General features: G+C 39.5%; 1 protein-coding gene across 8 annotated transcripts in view; it reads left to right on the forward strand.

Moving 5' to 3' along the window:
• LOC133096744 (cytochrome c oxidase assembly factor 1 homolog) overlaps positions 1 to 23,431 on the forward strand; it is a 194,063-nt gene that overhangs the window by 134,438 nt on the left and 36,194 nt on the right. For all 8 annotated transcript variants that reach the window (XR_009701816.1, XR_009701817.1, XM_061198408.1 and 5 more), the window contains one exon: positions 13,062 to 13,114. Coding sequence is in view for 1 of the 8 variants with exons in the window: in XM_061198408.1 (XP_061054391.1) it covers positions 13,062 to 13,114 (53 nt within the window). In the remaining 7 variants the exon portion in view is untranslated. The remainder of the gene's footprint in view (positions 1 to 13,061; positions 13,115 to 23,431) is intronic.

The raw sequence follows: 23,431 nt of genomic DNA on the forward strand, positions 1-23,431 counted from the left end.
GCTTTAATGTTCCTGGATTTTTATCCTGTATTATTCTAATTAATAAGTGATCTTGAGAATTTTTCTTCTGAGTTCAAGTTACATAGGCACTTTCTAATTTTGGTAAAAGGTCTGAGAAAACAGAAGAGATCTCACCAGTCCTACTGTAATTCAGAAGCCTAAGGCTCTAAGTGAAAGAGTAGTTATCTACCTTTACATCAGTCATCTGTACCAACTGGTGATTTTAGAAACTCACATGGGTCTTGGTGCCGATTGCTGTGTCTGCTTCAAATTGCATTTCCACTTCACAACCCTCCCTAGGGGTGTATTTATGTGGTAGTGTTTACAGATGATTAATATTTAAATAGAAATATGCCACTCGAAGGTCTTTTTAAGGAAAGGAAGCTGAGGTGGAAGAGTGAGTGTGCTGGCAGCCAACCCTCTTCTTGTGGAATTCCAGAATTTTCAGAGAAGCCCTGGCAGCCTTACCATTCATTTCAGTTAGAAGAAGCTGGCCATTGTTATTTACGAAGTTTGGAAATAGGAAATTTTAATCATATAAGTTTTCTTAGAATGTAATATACTTCGTTAAAATTATGAATATTTTAAGATTACAGAAGAGTTTAGAGAATAACGTAACAAATACCCATATAGCTGTCATCTACTTCTGTCAAATTCTAATATTTTCCCATACTTGACAGGCTTTTCTTTTTTAAGAAATAAAATAGGTACAGTTGAAGCACCCTGTATAATGCTCCCTGATTCTATTTTTCTCTCTTCTTCCCTTCCTCCCCACAGGTAACCACTGTCCTGATATATATTATTATGTAGAAATATAGTTACATACAAGTTGGTTCATTTTCTGTGTTTTCAATTACATATATTCAATTATATGTGTGTGTATATATGTGTGTGTGTGTGTGTGTGTGTGTATATATATATACACACACACACACACATAGCATCATACTGTAATACTTACCATTTTGCAAGTTGCTTTTCATTCGTTCAGCTTATTAACAAGCATGTTGATATTTGTAGGCTGGTCATTAATCATTTAGCTGTTATATAGTACTCCGTTATATGTATCTATTATAATTTATACATTTCCTGTTGGTAGGTATTTAGATGTCTGGTTGTTTTGCATTTACAAACAACATGGAAGTGAGTATTCTTGCAGAGATCTTCTTGTGTACTTGTAAGAGAGTTGCTATGGGCCCTAGGGTCTAGGATATATACATAGAAGTGTAATTGCTGGGTTGAAGGGTATATGCATCTTCAGCTTTACTAGATATTGCCAAATTGTTCTTTAAAGTACTTGCATTATACTCCCACCACTGATGTATAAAAGTTTCTGTTCCATGCTCCGATCATTCTTGGTTTTATCAGGCTTAAATTCTTGGCATATGATTGGTAGGTAATGACTTTTTATATTGCTCTAATTTGCACTTTACTAATTAGTAATGAGCATAAGTACCATTCATTCACACAACGGATGAACTGAGTACTGCTGAGTCCCGTGTGCTTACATTCTAGTAAACGGAGGCAGAAAATGAATAGACAGGAAAATACACAGTATCTTAGATGGTAATAAGTGCTGTGGAGAGAGAGAAGAGAGCAAGTACCTTGTGGATCACTGGAGGAAGAACATTCCAGGCAGAGAGGATAACAGATGAGAAGATCCTTGTGTGTGACATGTTCACAGAATCACAAGGAAGCCAGGGCTGCTGAAATAGAGTAAGCAAGGGGGTAGTAGGTGGTGAGGTGAGAGAATGAATAGTGAGCCTCATAGGCCATTATGGAGACTTCGTGTTTTCCCTTGAGTGTGATTACCATCTGAAATGTGAGGATTTTGAACAGAGGAGTGACATCGTCTCATTTAGGCTTTAAAAGGATCATAGAGTGTTGTGGTGCTGAGAGGAGACTGTAAGAGAGGCTAATGGGAGAAACAAGGAGACTAATTAGGGAGTCGTTACAATTCAAGCAAGATGATGGTGACTTAGTCCAGGGTGGAGATGAAGGTGATGAAAAGTGTTCACAATCTGGATATATTTGTAAGCAGAGTCAACAAGGTATGCTGATATTTTAGATGTGGGATGTGAGAGAAAATGTACGAAAGTTTTTGTCTGGGACAGTGGGAAGGTTAGAGTTGCCATTCATTGAAAGAGATTCCTGGGAGAATCAGGTGTGGGGAGAAGAGAGAATTCAGGAGTTTGATTTTGAGCAAGCAAGTTCTAGATGCCTCCTTAGCATTTAGGTTAAGATGTTGACAAGGCAGGTAGATACATGAGTCTGGAATACGAAGAAGTCTGAGCTAGAGGCAAGGATGTCAGCATAGAGGAGGGGTTTAAGCTGTGAGATTGGATGAAGGGATGAATGTGGAGATAGAAAAGAAGTCCGAGAAGAGCCCTGGGTCCGCCCAGTGTTCAGAGGTCAGAAAGATGAAGCTTACCAACAAGAGACTGAAAATGAGTGCTCGGTTGGGAGGAGGAGAACCAGAGCAAGTAGTGCCCTAGAAGCCTAGTGTGGAATCTGTTTCAAAGAAGGATTGGTTGGTGATGTCAGATATGCTCTGATAGATCAGGTAAGGTGAGCGCTGAGACTTGACCTTTGGTTTTAACAATATGGAGGTCATTAAAGACTTTCACAGGAACTTTTTCTGTGGAGTAGTGAGGAGATAAAGACTAGGTTGGTGGGGCTTCCCTGGTGGCGCAGTGGTTAAGAATCTGCCTGCCAGTGCAGGGCACAGAGGTTCAAGCCCTGGTCTGGGAAGATCCCACATGCCATGGAGCAGCTAAGCCCATGTGCCACAACTACTGAGCCTGTGCTCTAGAGCCCGTGAGCCACAACTACTGAGCCCGCGTGCCACAACTACTGAAGCCTGTGCGCCTAGAGCCTGTGCTCGGGAATGAGAGAAGCCACCGCAATGAGAAGCCTGTGTGCCGCAATGAAAGAGTAGCCCCCGCCTGCTGCAACTAGAGAAAGCCCGTGCACAGCAACGAAGACCCAACGCAGCCAAAAAAAAAAAAAAAAAAAAAAAGATTAGGTTGGTATACCCTCAGAGAATGGGAAGACAGGATTTGGAGATAGCAAAAATAGACACCTCTTTTGAAGAATTTCTCTCCACGGCAGAGTAGAGAAATGGGACTGTTGCTAGAAGAAGACATGGAATTAAGAAAGTTTTTTCAAAGATAGGGGCTATTATAGCGTGTTTGGTGCTGATATGAGTGATACAGTAAAGAGGGAGAAATTAATGATGCATAAGAGAGAGGGGAGAATTGCTGGAATGAGGTTGAGCAGATGAAAGGAGATGGGATCTAGCATACAGTGGAGGGACTGGTTTTAATAGGAGCACATCCATGGTGGCAAAGGGAAGGCAAGAGTACTTTGGCACAAATGTAGGTAAACTGATAGATTCTGACTGCTTTTATTTTCTCAGTGAATTAAGAAGCCTGGGACGGGGAAGGAGGTGTAGAAGTGAGATGAGAGGAAAAGGTGTGATCTAATCATTCAGGACAACAGAGAAATTGTCTGTGATTACAAGGCCGCAGCATGGCCCACTTGGAGTCAGTGGTCATTGGTATATAGTGAGGTCAGTCAGCAGAGTTAAACAATTCATCTGTGCAGATAAGGTGGAGGTAGGATTTATCTAGGATTGGGGTTTGCCTGGTGATAATGATAGAGGAAGAGGGGTTAAGATAGTTGAGGGTGTGTTCAAAAGAGCGGGATTGTAATGATGGACCATGGACTCTAGGTTGGGTGAAGGACAGTAAAAGGTGGTAGGATCAATGGATTGTAGAACTGGGCTTTAAAATAGTGGAGTAAAGGGACTTCCCTGGTGGCACAGTCATTAAGAATCTGCCTGCCAATGCAGGGGACACGGGTTTGATTCCCGGTCCGGGAAGATCCCACAGGCTGTGGAGCAACTAAGCCCGTGTGCCACAACTACTGAGCCTGTGTGCCACAACTACTGAAGCCCATGTGCTAGAGCCCGTGCTCCACAACAAGAGAAGCCACTGCAATGAGAAGCCCGCACACCGCAACGAAGAGTAGTCCCCGCTCGCCGCAACTAGAGAAACCCCGCGCACAGCAACGAAGACCCAATGCAGCCAAAAATAAATAAATGAATAAATTTATATTAAAAAACGTACGGGAGTAAAGATATTTGAGGAAGTGAGCTGAAAAAATGAGGGGGTGGCTGGAGAGTAAGATGCTGGAAATTGAGATTGTGGAGGGGGTCAAGTTATTGGTAACGACAAGTTCTAGGGTATGACTGTGGGAATGAATAGCTGTGGTCAAGTGAAGGACCAGATTCTGAGAGGAGAGGAGGATGTCAGGGATCATCTGTGCGGATATTTAAATCATCATTTTGTTTCTAGGAATTTATCCATTTCTTCTAGGTTGTCAAATTTGTTGGCATATAATTGTTCATAGTAGTCTCTTATGATCCTTTGTATTTCTGTGGTATTGATTGTAATGTTTCCCCTTTCATTTTGGACTTTGAGTCCTTTCTTTTTTTGTTTTTTTTTCTTGATGAGTCTAGCTAAAGGTTTGTCCATTTTATCTTTTCAAAGAACCAGCTCTTAGTTCATTGATCTTTTCCATTGTCTTTTTAGTCTTTATTTCATTTATTTCTGCTCTGATCTTTCTTTCCTTCTATAAACTTTGGCCTTCGTTTTTTCTTTCCTTTCTAGTTCCTTGAGGTGTAATGTAAGGTTGTTCATTTGAGATTTTTCTTGTTTCTTCATGTAGACATTTAAGTTTTGTTTGTTTGTTTTTTGTTTGTTTTTAACATGTTTATTGGAGTATAATTGCTTTACAATGGTGTTAGTTTCTGCTTTATAACAAAGTGAATCAGCTCTACATATACATATATCCCCATATCCCCTCCCTCTTGCATCTCCCTTCCACCCTCCCTATCCCACCCCTCTAGGTGGTCACAGAGCACTGAGCTGATCTCCTCATGTGATGCAGCTGCTTCCCACTAGCTATCTGTTGTACATTTGGTAGTGTATATGTGTCAGTGCTGCTCTCTCATTTCATCCCAGCTTACCCTTTCCCCTCCCCGTGTCCTCAAGTCCATTCTCTATGTCTATGTCTTTATTCCTGACCTGCTCCTAGGTTCATCAGCACCGGTTTTTTTTAGATTTTATATATATATGCGTTAGCATACGGTATTTGTTTTTCTCTTTCTGACTTACTTCACCCTGTATGACAGACTCTAGGTCTGTCCACCTCACTACAAATAACTCAATTTCATTTCTTTTTACATCCCATAAGTTTTGGTATGTTGTTTTTCCATTTTCTTTTGTCTCAAGGTATTTTTTGATTTCTTAAATTATGCATTTTGATAAGAACAGTGTTGGAGAGAGTATCACAGCCACGAGGTAAAACCATTAGGGAGTGAGGTTGGGGGTGTCATGTTGATGACCACAACAGGAGAATTAGGGATGGTGTGGTCTGATAATGTGAGATTGAAAGCTGGAATCTTAGGGAGCAGGTGTGATGGTAGTTTGGAAGTGGCAATGAGAAATAGAGCATCTCTCTTGCCTCCAGCCTAATGGGGGGAGAGTGTGAGAATAAAGACAGCGGACTGAAGAGGGCTGCAGGGAGAGCCAGGTTTCAGTTGGCAGTGGCTTTCAACCCCGGTTGCACATTTAAATCACCAGGGAGGCCTTGTAAACATACCATTTCCTGGGTCCCAGCCCCTGGAGATTCTGACTCAGATAGTCTGAGGTGGAGCTCAGGCTTAGGTAATTTTTTAAAACTCCCAGGTGATTGTATGTGCAGCCAGGGTTGTGTCCCAAGAAGGAATGTCTGAGCAAAGGTTGAGTAACTGGGGATGATAGAGGTGTTTCTGAGGGCATTAGGGAAAGGATTCTGGAGTTCGAGAGGGGTGGGACTTCTTTTCAGAGTTTATTGGCCTTTTGAGTTTCTGTGAATTGCCTATTCTTACCTATTCCTCTTTGTTTCTATTGCTGAATGTTTGATTTTTGTTTTGGTTTGAGCTTGTTATTGAAGTATTTCATGAATACTGATAGAAGTACGCACCTGCACACATTGTCTAACGAGCACCCAAATCAGGAAACAGAACGTTACTAGCCATGCAGAAGCCACACTTGTTCCCCCACCATTCCAGTCACTGTGCCCTCTGCTAGGGAGGATGTGATTTTTACAGATCAGATCTTGGGCTTCCCTGGTGGCGCAGTGGTTAAGAATCCGCCTGCCAATGCAGGGGACATGGGTTCGAGCCCTGGTCCGGGAAGATCCCACATGCCACAGAGCAGCTAAGCCTGTGCGCCACAACTACTGAGCCTGTGCTCTAGAGCCCGCGAGCCACAACTACTGAAGCCCGCGTGCCTAGAGCCCGTGCCCCGCAGCAAGAGAAGTCACGACAATGGGAAGCCCGCGCACCGCAACGAAGAGTAGCGCCGCAACGAAGAGTAGCGCCCGCTCGCCGCAACTAGAGAGAGCCCACGCGCAGCAATGAAGACCCAATGCAGCCAAAAATAAATAAATTAAAAAAAAAAAAAAAGATCTTATGCTGCCTGCCTTGAACAACAAGATTTCATATCAAAGTGTACTCGCCTTAGGTTATATGGTGAACCAAAATGATACATGATACATAGAAAATGGCTTGAAAATCCAAGATAACACTTCTTAATCTGAAAACTGGCCTCCTGGCAGTGTATTGTAGTTGGAGACCCATAAGAGACCATGGTCTTTTCTGCCTTCTCTCTCATCAGCTCTCTCCCTGTCTGACTGGAAATGAGCTCTTTTGGCAAGTGGAAACGTGCTCTAGGTGACGAGGGCCTCACCCAGTTATCCGGGGCAGTTCGGGTCTTCCATACCTGCCTGACTGTGGTTCTGAGTCTAGGGTTAGGGCTTGCAAAACAGCCCTAAGTCAGGCTTGAGTCAGGGAAGAGCTCTGAGGAATGACCACCATGGTTTTTCTTAACTGTGACATATGTCTCATAAATGTAAATTGCCAGGTTCTGCTTTTTGGCAGCTGTTGATTTCCAGTATTTTGACCACTGCTGTTAAAAAAAAAAAATTATAAAAGCTGGAGTTTTGATCTGTAGAATGAGCCACACAGTGAACTTAATTTTTCATTTCTTGACGGAAAGCCGGGAAGCACAAGCTGGTAGGGCATTATGATGAAGGCTTTTTATTACTATCAGGAGCAGGAAATACCAGTTTATTTTATTTAAGCTATACCTTTAGCATCTGTTGAAAAATAAAGATTGAAAATAACATCATAAATATTAAAGACCACTGGAAAAAAAATGGTGAGGCCAAAAATACTGCTTGCTTGCTTTCAGCTAGTCACCTTGTACCACATTCTCTAAAATTCTTTGAAGTTTAGAGGAGTACAATATCAGAATATTGTTATAATTAATATACCAATAACTTACTAATATTAAATTTCTTTCTTTTTTTAAAAAATTAATTAATTAATTAATTTTGTCTGTGTTGGGTCTTCGTTTCTGTGCGAGGGCTTTCTCTAGTTGCGGCAAGCGGGGGCCACTCTTCATCGCGGTGCGCGGGCCTCTCACTATCGTGGCCTCTCTTGTTGCGGAGCACAGGCTCCAGACGCGCAGGCTCAGTAGTTGTGGCTCACGGGCCTAGTTGCTCCACGGCATGTGGGATCTTCCCAGACCAGGGCTTGAACCCGTGTCCCCTGCACTGGCAGGCAGACTCTCAACCACTGCGCCACCAGGGAAGCCCAATATTAAATTTCTTGAGTGAAATATTTTCATTCTCCTGGGAGTTTCCTTATACTGTACTGTTATAATAGTGACAAAGCTCAGGTGCTCTGTGACGTTGTATGACAGTGAGTAAAGACAGCTTAGGATGTTGAATGGCCATATAGAAAGTCTTCCCACCTTTGTCCTGGGAAAGCCTTTGACCTTAAAACAAGGTAATTTGAGTAGAAAGATCAGTGGTTGCCAGGGTTGGCAGGGAGGGAGGGAGGGATGAATGGGCAAAATCAAGAGGACTTTTAGGGCAGTGACACTGTTTTGTATGATACTGTAATGGTGGATACATGTTGTTATACATTTGTCAAAACCCATAGAATGTTAACGCCAAGAGTGAACCGTGATGTAAACTATGGACTTTGGATGATGACGATGTGTCACTGTAGGTTTATTGATTGTAATCAGTGTCCCACTGTGGTTCAGGATGTTGATAGTGGGGAAGGCTGTGTGTATGGGGGCAGGGGATACATGGGAGCTCTCGGTACTTCCCGCCCAACTTTCCTGTGAACCTAAAACTGCTCTAGAAATAAAGTTTACTATTAAACAAAAAAGTAATTTACAGGCTCTTTTGATGGCATGTTGCAATATTTAACAAAACTTTGTAATGTAAAATTATTCCCTTATCCATCATAAGACGTTCATTTGACAGTGTACGCCTGCTTCTTAATATTTGCCCTCAGTAAATGTGAAAAATAGCTGTTATCCTCTCAAATACTAGAACCTTGTTATTTTACAGGTGAGCAAACCTAGGCCTTTAGAGAATATGGGGACTGGGGCTTAGGTTTCCAAATGTTTAATTCATTGTCACCAGAACCACAACTTTCCTCCCATGATCCCTCTGTAAATACTGTAGTCCTAATTGCAGCTATGATGTCCTTAAACTGTTGGCTCCACATAGTTTTCTTTTACACATTCACCATTTAGAACAGGCAGTCATTTACAAAACCTGTAGCTCTCTTCTTACTGTATAAATTACCCAGATAGATTTATTTCTGAATTCCCAAAGCCTACCTTACTAATATTTATATAAGTGTTAATTGAGGCCAAAAAGTGGATATCTGGATTATTATTTTAGAGGAGATATTCCTTTACTTTTAGGTTGACTGTAATTCTTTATACTTTTCTGTATTCCTCTGGTACATCTGTGTAGGATGTTAATGATTATAATCAGTTCTTTCTGGCAAAAAGCCTAGGTATTGTTTCTGGAGATTGAGTTATATTGAATACCTGAGAATTGCTACAGTCAGTAAGTATTCACATATCATGGGCAATATTCTTGTGTAATAAGGATGAACTACATAGTATATTTCAATACTTTATCTTTTTAAAATTAGTATTCTGAAATCATGTAGACTGGGCATTTGATTAATTTTTTTGTTTTTAAGGTTGTGTTCTAGGTGTTTATTAATATGTTAGTTACCAGTTTCATAACTCATAATTTGTCCTGAATGACACTTCCTGCTTCCTAGGCACTGGTTCCTCCACCGTTCCCAATCCTTCCTCCCCAACACCAAAGATTGGTTAACCTAAGATTTTCTTTCTTTTCCTAATGGTATAATATTATCATTTTATATATTTTAATAGAATCATCAAAATGTGTCATCTGTTGGCTTTTTAAATTTACATGGATTAGTCAAAAATTTAAGAAATAATGCTATAGAGAGTCAGATTTTCCCACATACTTAGTGTTTTCAAGGTATCATTTATTTGGCTTCAAAATAAAAAAGTCTGCTATTCTCCATTCCCATGGGAAGATGAAATGCTAAGCCCTGGTTTTAAATTTAAGGAGAGTAAACTTCTGGTCTCTTTTATTCCTTTCTCCCCTATTACATCATAGCACTTTGACTTGGAAGAGACTTTAGAAGATAATTTAAATCAGCTTTTTCATTTTACAGAAGAGGAAATTAGGACACAGCAGTTACGTGACTTGCCTAAGTAAGATCTTGCAGTTAGTGCCACATCTTGGACTCAAACCCTGACCCTCCCCTAACCCCCCACCCCCCCTTTTTTTGTGTCTTTGTGCTTCTTAGTGGCACTAAGTTTCCCAGCCACTCTATTCTGAGCCAGTCCAATCTGCAGTACTGTTGATGCTTTCTTGGCAGCCTTGTCCACACCTCTTCCTGAAGATCTGCAGAATCACAGACTTGGAATCACAATGGCTACCTGTATTTCCCCGAATCTGTGCTGTTTCCCCTCTTTAAACAACGTGGCTTTATTCATGGAAATCAGTAGAGAAGTCCCTGTGGGAAGCTGCTGGCAGCACTGTGGTAGGCAGAATAATGTGGTCGCCATCCCCCCACCCCTGCCAGTATGTTCACATTCAAACCTTGGAACCTCTGAATATGGTAGGTTACATGGTAAAGGGGAGTTAAGATTGCTATTCAGCTGACCTTAAAATATGGAGATTATCCTGGATTAATTTGGTGATCCCACTGTAATCACGGGTCCCTAAAAGTGGAAGAGGGAATTGGAAGAGAGAACCAGAGATGGCAGTGTGAGAAGGACTAGGCCTGCTGTTGCTAGCTTTGAAGTTGGAGGGAGGGGCCACAGTCAAGGAAAGAGGACGACCTCTACAAGATGGAAAAGGCAAAGAAACAAATTCTTCCATATAGCCCCCCGAAAAGATGTATGCTACTGACACCCTGATCTTAGCCCATTGAGAAACGTGTTAGACTTCTGATTAACAGAACTGTAAGATAATAAATTTGTGTTATTTTAGGCCACTGAGTTTGTGGTAATTTGTTACAATAGCCATAGAAAACGAATGCAAGCATTTATACCGCTCCTCAGAAAAAGTCACCCACTTGGCTTTCCCGCTTCCCTCATCACCTGATTATTTCATTGGCTGCCTTGATTTCCCTTATGAATCCTGGCTCCATGTTTCTCGCCTAGATCCTTGGGTAAAACAACCCACTGTAAGACTGTCTACTCTCACTCAGTTCTGACTATCCTTAAGACACACCTCCTCAGTATTTGCTCACTGGCTTTAAAAACCACAATCCATGTTAAGAGGCTACGTAAAATTTTGAAACTATTCTGTTGTTGTCTGCTACTTTCCAGGAATTCAAGCTCAGGCTGATCCAGTAGTGCTAACCGCCCAGCCCTAACCCTTAAGAAATTTTTTTTTGTCACTTTGTAATGCTTATCAGGGAAATTACCTATATGGCAAAAAATGCAGTTGCTCATAGCTTCCTATTTATGAAAGAGACTGAGTGAAATGTATATCTTGCTTCTACTTTACAGAGGAGGAAAATGCTGGGCCGTTGCCTGGTTACCTATTTTATTGGGCTGACTTGCTCAGCAGGCTAAGGTGCATGTTTGATAGCCCTGCTTGCCGAGATGTAGCCAGCACATCTGTTAGCTCCTGCAAATGATGTAATCCTTGACTTGATACAGCACCAAGTTTTTTCTCATTGCACAATGACTGTTGTAGAGTTAATTGGTATTGGGGGCTTGATTTTGCAGAAGCCTCAGTGGATCAGTGTGATATGAATTAGGACAACTGACTCCCCCAGCCTTTTCAAATTAATGTTATTCTCCATGTGGCTGGGAGGCTTGAATTCACCCAAAGTGTCTGTCTTCTCAGCACATTGTATGTTAGGGCTGCCAGAAAGGCAGAATCCGTAATTCTGACTTTCTGCATTTGTTCACTCCCTGACAGCGAAATTTTTTATTGACGCAAAATTTCTTGACCCACTGTGAAGTGAGGACCTTTCTGGGCCCTCCTTCCTGCACTATCCAGTAATTTCCCAGGTATAGGGAAGAGGATATTTTATATTTTTGTAGACCTTAGGAACATTAGTGTCATTGACCAACTAATTCTTGCAGATGGTGTATCATTGAGTCTTGCTTTTTTTCTTTTATCCATTATGATAATCTCTGCCTTTTAAGCATAGTGTTTAGACAGTTTACATTTATTTTCAATATGATCAAGTTTAAATCTGCCATCTTGCTCTCCGTTTTCTACGTGTCTCATCTTTGTTCCTCTTTCTTCATGTTTTTCTGCTTTCTTTGGGATTAATAGCGTATTTTTTTGTGATTCCATTTTATCTCCATTATTGGCTGATTAGCTATACCTTTTGTTTTATTATTTTTAGCAGTTACTCTAGGGTTTATATATCTAACTTTATTAATTTACCTTTAAGTAATATACCATTTCACACAAGAATCTTACAACAATATACTTCCATTCTGCACTCTCATCTTGTGCTATTTTTATCATGTATTTTATTTCTGCATGTTATAAACCCACATACTTTATTATTATTAAGTTTGCTTTAAACAGCCAATTTTTTTCCAGCCTTATTGAGGTATAATTGACAAAACTGTCATATTTAAAGTGTACAACATGATGATTTGATATTTGTATAGATTGTGAAAGTATTTCCACAATCAAGTTAGCACAACCATTACCTCACTTTTTTTGTGTGTGTGTGTGACAACCCTTAAGATCGACTCTTTTAGCAAATTTCAGTTATATAATACCAGAATATAGTCACCATACTGTACATTGTGCTGTGTTTGCTGTAGTCATGCTGTACATAGATCCTCAGGATTTATTCATCTAATAGCTAAACGTTTGTACCCTTTGACCAACCTCTCCCCATTTCCCCATCCCACCCCAGCCCCTGGCAACCACCCTTCTACTCAGTTTCTGTGCGTTCAACTTCCTTTTAAGATTCTCCATATTGGTGAGATCAGGCAGTATATTTCTCTGTCTGGCTTATCTCACTTAGCATAATGTCCTCCAGGTTCGTCCACGTTGTTGCACATGATAGGATTTCCTTGTTTTTTTATGGCTCAATAACATTCCATTGTATTTACATCTCTTTAAACACAGTTTTATTTGCATACAGAGCGTTGAACACATCCCTTCACTGAAAGTGTGGGGCAGGGGGGATATGCATGGGGAGCCTGCCACTGGGTGGGAGTATGTGTGAGTGAGGTGCACAGATGGGGAAGTGCAGGGGAGGTATCCCCAGCAGCTCAGGGGTGGCCTTCCTGATGCTGCCCTCGAAATGGCTAGTAGGATCCATGTCCCTTTGACACATTCCCGGCTCTGGCAGCTGTTCTCTCAGCCCCTCCCTGACCCTCGGTTGTTCAGCTCACCTCAGTGCCCTGGATGGGGCAGGAAAGAAGTGGGCCCCTTTGGCAGCACCCTGTACAGCTGGGGGAGCTGGGCATTCACTCACATGCTCTCACTTTCCCTGGTGGGAGAAATTGCTGGCGAGAGGCACTGAGCCGTACCACCTTGGGGAGGGGGTAATATGTTCTTTTTACCTTCTTCACTGCATCTAATCTCTGCTGTTTTTGCTCCCGTAGTGTGCTGGAACTTCTCTGCTGGACTCTGCAGTTGCACAAAAGCACCCTTCTCGGTAGGTGATTGTCCTAATCATTGGTCTTTGGGGAAAGGACAGTAGAAAACTCCTATTCTGCCATCTTGCTGACGTCACTTCAATTAACCTTTAAAAAGATTAAAAATGAGACAAAAATGTCCTTAACAATTAGCCATGTATTTTACATTGTAGGCCTCTATTACTTTTTGTAGTTCCAAATTTCCATTTGATATTTTCCTTCTGCTGGAAGAACTTTAATATTTCTAGTGAGATAAGTCAGAGAAAGACAAATACTGTATGATATCACTTACACAAAGAATCTAGAAAAGCCAAACTCATAAAAACAGTGAAATGGTGGTTACCAGAGGATGGAAGGTAGGGGTGATAGGACAGATGTTGTTTAAGGGGACAAACTTGCACCAAGTAGTAAATAAGTCCTAGAGAATTAATGCACAGTACAGAGAATATAGATAATATTGTATTATAATCATCAAACTTGCTAAGAGACAACTTAATTATTCCAACCACTAAAAAGAAATGATAATTATGTAATGTGATGGAGGTGCTGATTATTGCTACAAAGGCAATCATATTCCAAATATGAATATTAAATCAACATGTTGTACACCTTAAATTTACACAATGTTATATGTCAAATATATTTCAATTAAAAAAATTTCTCATAGTGCAAGTCTGCTTTCAGTGAATTCTATCAGCTTTTATTTGTCTGCAAAAGTATTTATTTTGCCTTCATTTGTGGAAAATACTTGTGTTGAGTATAGAATTCTATGTTGATAATTTTTTGATTCTGCCCACTGAGAAGTGTTTTTTGAGGTACAGATGATTTCCTGCTCTGTGAAGACCCTCATCTCTGACCACTGAACCCCAGCAAGATTCTCCACAATCACACAGACACCAGATTGCAGTCAGTCTCTCTGTCTTTCCCTAGGGGCCTTAATACATTTGCATGGAAGAGCAGAGTTCCTCCTTTGCCAGGGTGGCTTGTATGAGCCTGAAGGAGAAGTGATGGTGCCTCCCACCCACATGACTCTTCCCACGCTTTTCTTTAGTTTCTGTGACCAAATGGAATAGCTGATTTCCACCTGGCTCAGGGAGATCAGTTAGGATGTTATAGTTCAGGCAGAGATGATGATAAGGTGAATTACAACCATGCTGATAGGGTTGACTTAGCTAAATAATGGTGATGAGCTGAGAGGACTGGATGTGGGGAGTAAGAGAGAAGAATCCTGGAGGCTGTGACTGTGCTCATCCTGGCAAACATTTCCTTCTTCCTTTGTATAACAGAACCCTAATTTTCAGTTGGATATATTGTTGCCCAATGAAAAGATTGCATTTTCAAGTCTTTTTGTAGCTAGGTGTGACCTATCACTAAATTCCGCCTAGTGAGACGAAAGTGGAAGTGCTGTGTGGAACTTCTAGAAAGTGTTATTAAAAGGATTTTGCCCTGCTTTCCCTCTTTCCTACTGGCTATTATGGGCATGCGATAGCAGGCACTCAAGCAGCCATCTTGCACCTTGAAGGGGAGGGCACATGTTGAGACTGGCACGTCATCAAGAGGGAAAGGGCCCGGCGCTGTGAACTAGAATACACTGGCCTGACTACATCTGGGCGTCTTTTTTTGTGAGAATACAATTACTTTCTGTCTTGTGTAAGCTGATGGCTTTGTCTGATTGATTGTTTTTGCTCACGTTGTATGTGGTTGAACTTAATCCTGACTAATGAAAGCAGGGTGACAGAAGAGGCCCAGGTTTCGATCCTGGATGACTGAACAAGGAGTGATGCATTTGGTAAAGAACGAACAGGTTAGGGGCTTCTGAAGGTAGACAGTCCTATAAAACAATTAGGCACTAACATGAATAAATCTCTGAGATTAAATTATTTTTTAAAACATTAAAACAGTCAAGCTGTGTTTGAATCTTTTTTTTCTTTTGCTTTTTTAGACAGGAACATTGATCTCATACGTTAATCATGTTAGGAATTTGATGACTTAGTCTTACATCATAGTGGAGTTCTGAAGTATTAAGGCTCCGTCTGCCTCATTTTCCTGTTAATGGAGGTGCAGGTCTTAATCACATTCTTGAATTAGAAAGAGACTTTTAGGTATCCTCAAAAGATTAATTGAAATAAAACATGGAAGAATGCATGATCTGTTGGAACTATTTATGAAGTGCTATTTTTCTCTTTGGATTAGGTCTTTACCCTCAGTCACTAACTGTTAAAGAACCTTTATCACATGTTTGACATTTCATGTCAAAATTGTTGTTGAGCACACCTAGGGAAAATTAAATTCAATTTACATTTTTGGCTTTATTATCACAAAACTTTGAAATGACAGTAATTTGGGAGTGTAGATTTCACTTTGCTTTTTTATCCTTCAAGCTGTTCACAGAATTTTTAGGATGCAAGTATATTTTTAATCTATTTTCTCCCTCTGACTTTTCTCTCTCAGGACAAAGATGATGGATTTGTGATGGTAGTTTTAAGCTCGAAGCCATCAGGGAAGCATTTAAAATGTCTTTAGGCAAGCTTATCTTCCCTGTCTTCTTGTCTGGTAGTTAGTGTTGAAAGCTGAGTGTCTCTTTGCCTTTCTCTTCTCTATGTGCTGGCAAACAAGTTGGAATTTAAATGACCTGTGGAATCCTTCAAGGCAATGACTGTATGTGGGAAAAGGAAACATTCAGGCAGATTCTGAGCTAGAACTGATGTAATGCATCCCAGAGAAGCAGTGGTCGGAACTCAGGTAGCTTTGAGCAGGTAACATAATAGCAGAGGATACTTACCAGAAACAAGCAGGTGTAAAAGAAGAAAAGAAATGGAAACAGTAAGACCATTGATAACAAAATACAGTAGGGAGTAGGATTTAGGGCCTCTCTGGAAATCTTTAGAGGTCAAAGGCTCTAAAAGCCGAGACTGCTTCATTTTTCTTTTGATCTAACAGTCATTACAAAATAATAACAATGTTCAGGTCACTATCAACATTGAAACTCACCTATATTATATCAATTTTTTTTTTATACCTGTTTTATAGCATAGGGCAGTGTCATACAAAAGGCCGCCTTCTCCCAAACTGTGCATTTCATTGAAAACAAAGGCAGGCATACTTGGAACTGAATTGACAGCTTTGTGGCTGTAAAGATAAATATAGCATTTTTCAGGTAGTGAATTCATGAATAATCAATGAACCAGCAAAGGACAAAAGTGACATATGGAGGCCTGGTGTGGATTCAGTGTGATTGTCACATTGCCCTCCCCACCTTTTGCCCTTCTCTAATTTATTGAAAGAAACAAAGCCAGCCTCACTAGCCAGAACACAGTACCTCTGGAAAAATCCATGTAGACAAAGTGTTAACAGGGGAGTTTATTCATTAAATGTCTCCTCTGCTGTTTGGTTGTTTTAATAGTCCAGCTCAAGTTGTCTGTGTCAATTGAAATTTTATGCAAAATGAAAATTTGACTTCTTTAAAGTTAAACTGGTAAAGCAGTTTGTTTTTTTTTTTAATTACTGCTACACCAGTATTTCCAAATAAGTAACACTTAACCAGTTATGCTAATTTTGCCAGAATGTTTCTCTGTAAATAAACCACGAGTGCATTGTAGCTGACTGTGTTTTCATGCCTTCACCTAGTGTGTAAACCAAGAGAGAGGGAAGGCATTCTTGGTTTTTCCTTTTGTATCAACCAACACTTTATTGAAGACAATGATTTTATTATTTTTAACAAAAAACCCCCCACCAGATTTAATGAAATTCCTTGGTAACACCAAGGTTCTTCAGAATAGTATTCTGAGGGACTGTTAATGGGGAGGTATTTGTCCACAACCCAAATAATAACTGTACCACTTTAAAACATCATTCTTCCTCTGCGGCTAATGAAGGGTGGGTTTTTAGTCCAGTGAGTCAGTTTGTACCTTTTGTTTGCTTGGCTTTGTGCCAGGGATCTGATCCTGAAAGATTTAACATTGGAGAGTCTCTAAATAGCCTGATTCTCCAGTCTCTCAATTGTGCTTTAGTTTATCTAAAACCCTTGAAATTGGCAGTGGAATCACTGGTAAGCTTTGATTATATCACATGTATATGAAATAAAGTGATATAAAAAATTACTTGTTTTGAATGGCTCCTCCAACTCCTCTACTCCCTAAAAAAGGTTCTGGAAACTTGCTCTTAGACTTACAGATTCCCATCTGAATATGAACTATTTGTTGATTTATTTGTAAATAATGTGGATCTTGTGGCAGTTTTAAATGCGACCTCAGAAATCAAGGTCTGATTTGGGTTAAGTCTGTAATATTTGACATCAGATGACCAGATGATGGTGCACAGACCAAAAGTCAAGTCTATGAGAGTAGGATATCCATGGGACATCCCTTGCCATCTTTCAGAAAGAGTTAAATTGATTTTTATGATGGAATTGGCCACCACTGGGAACTATCATGGTGGAGAGATTATAAGAGACTCTTTGTTTTTCTTGGTGGTGTAGAGAATCCTCTGTTTTCACTGATGGATTCCAGAGGGTGGATGAACATGAAGGGAATATAGCCTAAAGAAGCCTCTTCAGAACTCACCCTCCCCTTGGTCCCTTTGCCCATTCCAGATTCCAAATGGCATTGCATGCTACACAAAAACTTTTGGACTAGGTCAAGAGCTTGGTTGTTAAGCACTATATAGAGTGCCACTTTTTGAGCTCGCAGTTGGGTATGGTAGTTAAGAACATGCACTGTGAATCTCTGCAATACAATGGTGGTATGTTGTATTTCCCAAAGATGGCTGCACTTCCAGCCCCCTGCTCTTTATAGGCTGTGACCTTGACACTCCTCTGTTGAGAGGAGGGGTCTCTATCCTCTCCTCTTGAATCTGCACAGGCTTGTGATTTGCCTATGACTAATGGAATGTGGTATAAGTGCTGAGCGATGTCTGAGGCTAGGTTGGAAAAGGCAATTTAGCCGCCACCTTGTTTTCGGGGGCACTTGCACTTGGATCTCTGTGCTGCCATGCAAGATGTCCTGCTATGCTGAAGCTTCCATGCTGTGAAGAAAGCCCAGGACACAAGAGAGGCCATATGTAGGTGCTCTAGTTGACAGCTCCAGCTGAGATTCTAGATGACAGTAGCACCAACAGTCATACACGCAAGTGAAAATTTCCCCAGATGACTCCCACCCCCAGCCATTGAGACATCCCTAGTTGTTGAGTCTTCTTAGTTGTAGCCTCAGACATTGTACGTTACCTTTGTGCCCTGTCCGAATTCTTGACCTACAGATTTCATGTATGATAAAATCGTTTTTCAAGCCACTACATTTGGTGTAATTTGTGATGTAGCAGTAGTAACTGGAATGAAAAGCTGGGCAAATTATTTGACTTTTGTGTCCCTTTTGTTTCTTATCTTGAAACTGCTGATGGTAATAATAGCATTCCTTCAGAGAAATGAGTTAATTATGTAAAGCATTTAGTAAAGTACCTGGCACACAGTAAGGGTTCATTAAATGTTAGCTGTTAATTAAGGGAAATCCATTAGACACTAAGTGTTTGGGGGAGCATTGTCAAATAAGAAATAGTGAGCTCAGCTTGACTTTATTAATGAAATGTTCATCGTGATATGTAAAAAGGAAAAAGAGTGAAGCTTTTCCCGAATTTGAATTTTTTTCCCACATTTGAGGGGATGAGGCTCTGGTGATTGTTCTCAGGAATATCAGCAGGTATGGTCAGGACATGTCCTCACAATAACCCTAGCTTTCCTTACTCGCCTATTGAGAGCTATCGTCTGTGAATTAAATTAAGTGCTGTTTATATCATTGCCTTTGAGCACCTTCTGGAATAACAAATTCTGTGTGTTTACTGGGTAGAGTGATTAGAGTAGAACTTTAAAAAATCATCCTAGAATGATTATTTTCAGACTTTTAAGTGATATGGAGAAGAAATCGGTGTCTACATCACCACGTATAAAATCATTGTCATAGGTCTTTAAAAATGTATACGGTCGGTATAAGTCTTGATCTTCATCTTCCTGTTGTGAAAGAATTCTAGTTATTTCACTCTTTCTGTATTAGTCAATACCTGTCACCATATTTTAGTTGACTATATGTTCAAACACAGAGATTAAAATATCAGTTTTTTTGTTTTAAAAAATGTACTTATTTAAAAATGTTGACTTTAGGCTACCTATGTGTGATATGCTTTCTTCCACCTTTCCGTTAAGCTACTCAGATAGTCCCATAACAGCACCAAAGAGTTTAATAAGTAGCAATCAACCGTTTCTTAGTTTTAGAGGCATTTCCACTAACTACTTACTACATTGAGGTTGGAGTAGACTGAGAAAGCCTTAGTGGTGTATTTATGCTTTGACTTCTAACACAGGAGAATAAAATTAGATGAGGAGGAGAAGTTAGAAAGAGGCTTTGATCTATTCCCATTGTTCACTCATACTTCCAAGATGAAGGTTACCATGAATGACTGTTGGAAGCCTGTTTCCTTCATGTTTTGTATTTCATGGCATATTACAAGCCAGTTAACTTGACTAGAGATTCCTCTATCTCCCCCCACTCTCAACTCCTCCAAACTACCTTCAGCACCATTCTTTGTGCATCCATTCATAGAGTAACATTTCCAATATGTAGTATGGAAGAGAATGAAAGGAAACTTAGGATATTGCTTTCCTGGGATGCGATGCAGCTGTAGAAGTGGTGTTAAGAGGAAACCTGCAAGAGTTGTGCTCTTAGGGTTTCAGATTAGCATTTATTTTTTCTGTTAAAAGACAAACTGCAGCATGTTCCTGATGTTATAGTAACAAAATTCTCCTCATAATATGAGAGAATCATAGAAGATCCTAGATCAGTCCAGCATAGTTGTACTGTCTGCCGAGTATTATAAATGGAGCCATGGCCTGTGTACATCAGCCTGTACACACAAAACCTGACCAAATTGAAGATGTGAGCAAAATTTCACCATCCAATGGATAGTGGCGGGAATCAAGGGTGATCTGTATACTCTGCCATTTAAACATTGTACATTTTCTTTTTGCAAAGATAATAATCTTTATGGAAATTATGAAAGAAATCTGTAGCATAAAAGAAGGGAACCATTACCCAGAGATGATGAGGGAAGGCTTAAGAATCATTCTGTATGATTTATTATGGTATACAGAAGATATTTGTGGAAATGTAAGATTTTATTCTTAGCAAGAGAGCAAAAAATATGACCTCTATGAAATCAAAACAAAAAGTCATAAGAAAAAATCAGAATGAGATTTTAAGAGGAGCTGAAATGATTTTAAGAGGAGCTAAAAATAAAACAAACAAAAAACCTGAAAATGCAATAGTGGGATAAAAATCTGCAATGGCAATTGTAAAGAGCAGAGCTGATCCTGTGGGAAATGGAATCAATCCTATATTGAGTATTTGAGATTGTCCAGAATAAGGAGAAAATGATGACAGGGAAGTGAAGTGACGAGGGTAAAGACGACAGATACTGAGGACAGAGAGAGGAGAATAAGGTATTTCTAAGGGAGAGATCAGAATAAATGTAACAAAAACGAAAAATAAAAGTAGAAGAAAACTTTCTTGAGGTAACAAGGTTCTGAATCTGCAGGTCCAAAGTGTAGGCTTCATTGTGTTCTGGGTAAAATTAATGAAAATAAATCCCCACCTGCCTGAATTCTGGTAACACTTACAATTTTTAAAGAAAAGAATTCATAGATTAAAAAATAAATAGGTTACTCTAATGGTACAGTGGTCAGTCTTACTTCACTGCAGATTTCTTTTTATTTATCCTGTAATGGATTCATTGGGCTTCTTAAAGCTATGATTTGGTGATTTCATTAGTTCTGGAAAAATCTTAGCCATTTTCTCACCTGCCATTCTCTTGTTCTTCAATTTCTTCAGTTTCTTTTGAAACTCCAATTAAATATATATTGGACTTTCTCATATATTCTTCACATTTCTTACCCTCTGTCATGCATTCATCATCTTTTTGTCTCTCTGTCTTAAATTCTGTATGGTAGCTTCCAGTGATGTGCTGTTAAACTGGTTCTCCAGGGGGGAAAAAAGCCCTGATTTGTAGCAGTTGTTGATTTCCATAGTGTAAATATTCGCAAGGGCAGTTTCAGGCAGCCAACATGACTTCACTGAGGCGGAGTTAGAAGGAGCTGCGCATAATTGGCTTTCACAGGCTGGTTCAGGCCAGCTCTAGCATACCTCTAGGCTTTTCTCCTGTCTTCCCATTTACTAAATATCTTTTAAGTTGCATCTAATCTGCTTTTAAACCTCTCTATTCAGTTCTTAATTGGGGTTATTTTATTTTTAATTCTTGACTTTCTGTTTTCTTTTTCTTTTTTCAAACTGTGTCACTGTGTATAGTTTTCACTTCTCTGCTAAAAACTCCAACTTGTCTTTTGTTTATCCTATCACAGAAAACACAATTATTTTTTTGTCTGCATCTGATATTTCCAATTTCTAAAGTTGTTTCCTGACCCCTTTTTCCTGTCTGTTGTTTCTGCTTATTCTTATTCCTGTTTAGTTTCCTGTGTATTCCATTATCCTTGACTGGGCCCTCGATACTACATTTGAAAAATTATTTAAGACTATTTTTAGGCCCACAGGGTAGGTACTTAGAAAATTTGCATTTGCTTCTGACAGACACTTTGGCAGTATTCTAATCCGGGATGGGTTATAAACCAAGTTTAAAGTTTGAGAAAAGCAGTTTGATCCTAGGTTATAATCTGCTTCAGATTTCAGATTCTCATTTAAGGATGTAGCCCTTTGGGATTCCAGCTTATTGTGGGGAGGGTCTTAGGTGAGATGGCCCTCAGTTTTATTTCTGTATCTGTCACCCTGAGAATCAATCAAAACAAAGGTTCTAATTTTCCCGAGATCAGCAAGGACCCTTTAGAGGAAATGTGGCTTCAGAATTTGCTTCCCATGCTGAATTTTCATTCCCATTTCACTTTTTAAAAAATTGTGGTAAAATATACATAACATTAAATTTACCATTTTAACTATTTTTAAGTGTGTAGTTCAGTGGCATTAAGTATACTCACATTGTTGTGCAAACAACACCGCTATCCATCTCCAGAACTTTTTCATCATCCCAAACTGAAACCGTACCCATTAAACAATATCCTCCTTACCCCACTCACCCCAGCCCTTGGTAACTGCTATTCTACTTTGTGTGAATTTGACTATTCTAGGTACCTCATATTAGTAGAATCATGTAATATTTGTCTTTTTGTGTCTGGCTTATTTCACTTAGCATAATGTCTTCAAGGTTCATGTTATAACATGTATCAGAATTTCACTCCTTTTTAAGGCTGAATAATATTCCATTGTGTGTGTGTGTATGTATGTGTATACACACACCACATTTTGATTAGCAGTTCATCCATTGATTGGAAACTTTAGTTGTTTCCACTTTTGGCTATTGTTTATTATGCTGCTCTGAACATGGGTGTACAAATATCTGAGTCCTTGCTTTCATTTCTTTTGGGTATATACCCAGGAGTGGAATTGCTGGATCATATAGTAATTCTATTTTTAATTTTTTGAGGAATCAATAGTACTATTTTCCACAGCAGCTGCACCATTTTACATTTCCACCAGCAATCACAAGGGTTCCAGTTTCTCCACATCTATTTTTTTTTTAAATAACCATTTTAATGGGTGTGAAGTGGTATCTCATTGTGATTTTGATTTGCATTTCCCCAATGATTAGTGATGTTGAGCATCCTTTCATGTGCTTATTGACTGGTTGTATTTCTTCTCTGGAGAAATGTCTATTCAAGTCCTTAGCCCATTTTTGAATTTGCCCAGTTTTTGTTTAGTATTAGTAGTTATTTGTTTCCAGATATGAATTCCTTATCAGATATATGATTTGTAAATATTTTCTCCAATTCTGTGGGTTGCCTTTTTATTCTGTTGATAGTGTCCTTTTATGCACAAAAGTTTAAAATTTTGATGTAGTCCAATTTATCTATTTTTTTTTCTTTTGTTGCCTGTGTTTTTAGTTTCATATCCAAGAAATCATTGCCAAATTCAGTGTCATGGAGCTTTCTCCCTATTTCTTTGAAGAGTTTTATAGTGTTAGCTCTTGCATTTAGGTCTTTGATCCATTGTGAATTAGTTTTTGTGTATGGTGTAAGGTAAATGTCCACCTTCATTTTTTTTTCTTTGCATGTAAATATTTAGTTTTCCCAGCACCATTTGTTGAAATCACCTCTTAGTTTTGAGTTGATAAATTCTTACTGTCTTATTATTTTTCAGTATTTTCGAAAGATGTTTTTCAGTGCTTTTGAAAGATGTTTTTAAGTACTTTTACAGATTATTGTTTCCAACAGGATGTATAAAACATATTTC

The sequence above is a fragment of the Eubalaena glacialis genome, chromosome 8 (genome assembly GCF_028564815.1).
Source record: "Eubalaena glacialis isolate mEubGla1 chromosome 8, mEubGla1.1.hap2.+ XY, whole genome shotgun sequence".
Lineage (NCBI taxonomy): Eukaryota > Metazoa > Chordata > Mammalia > Artiodactyla > Balaenidae > Eubalaena > Eubalaena glacialis.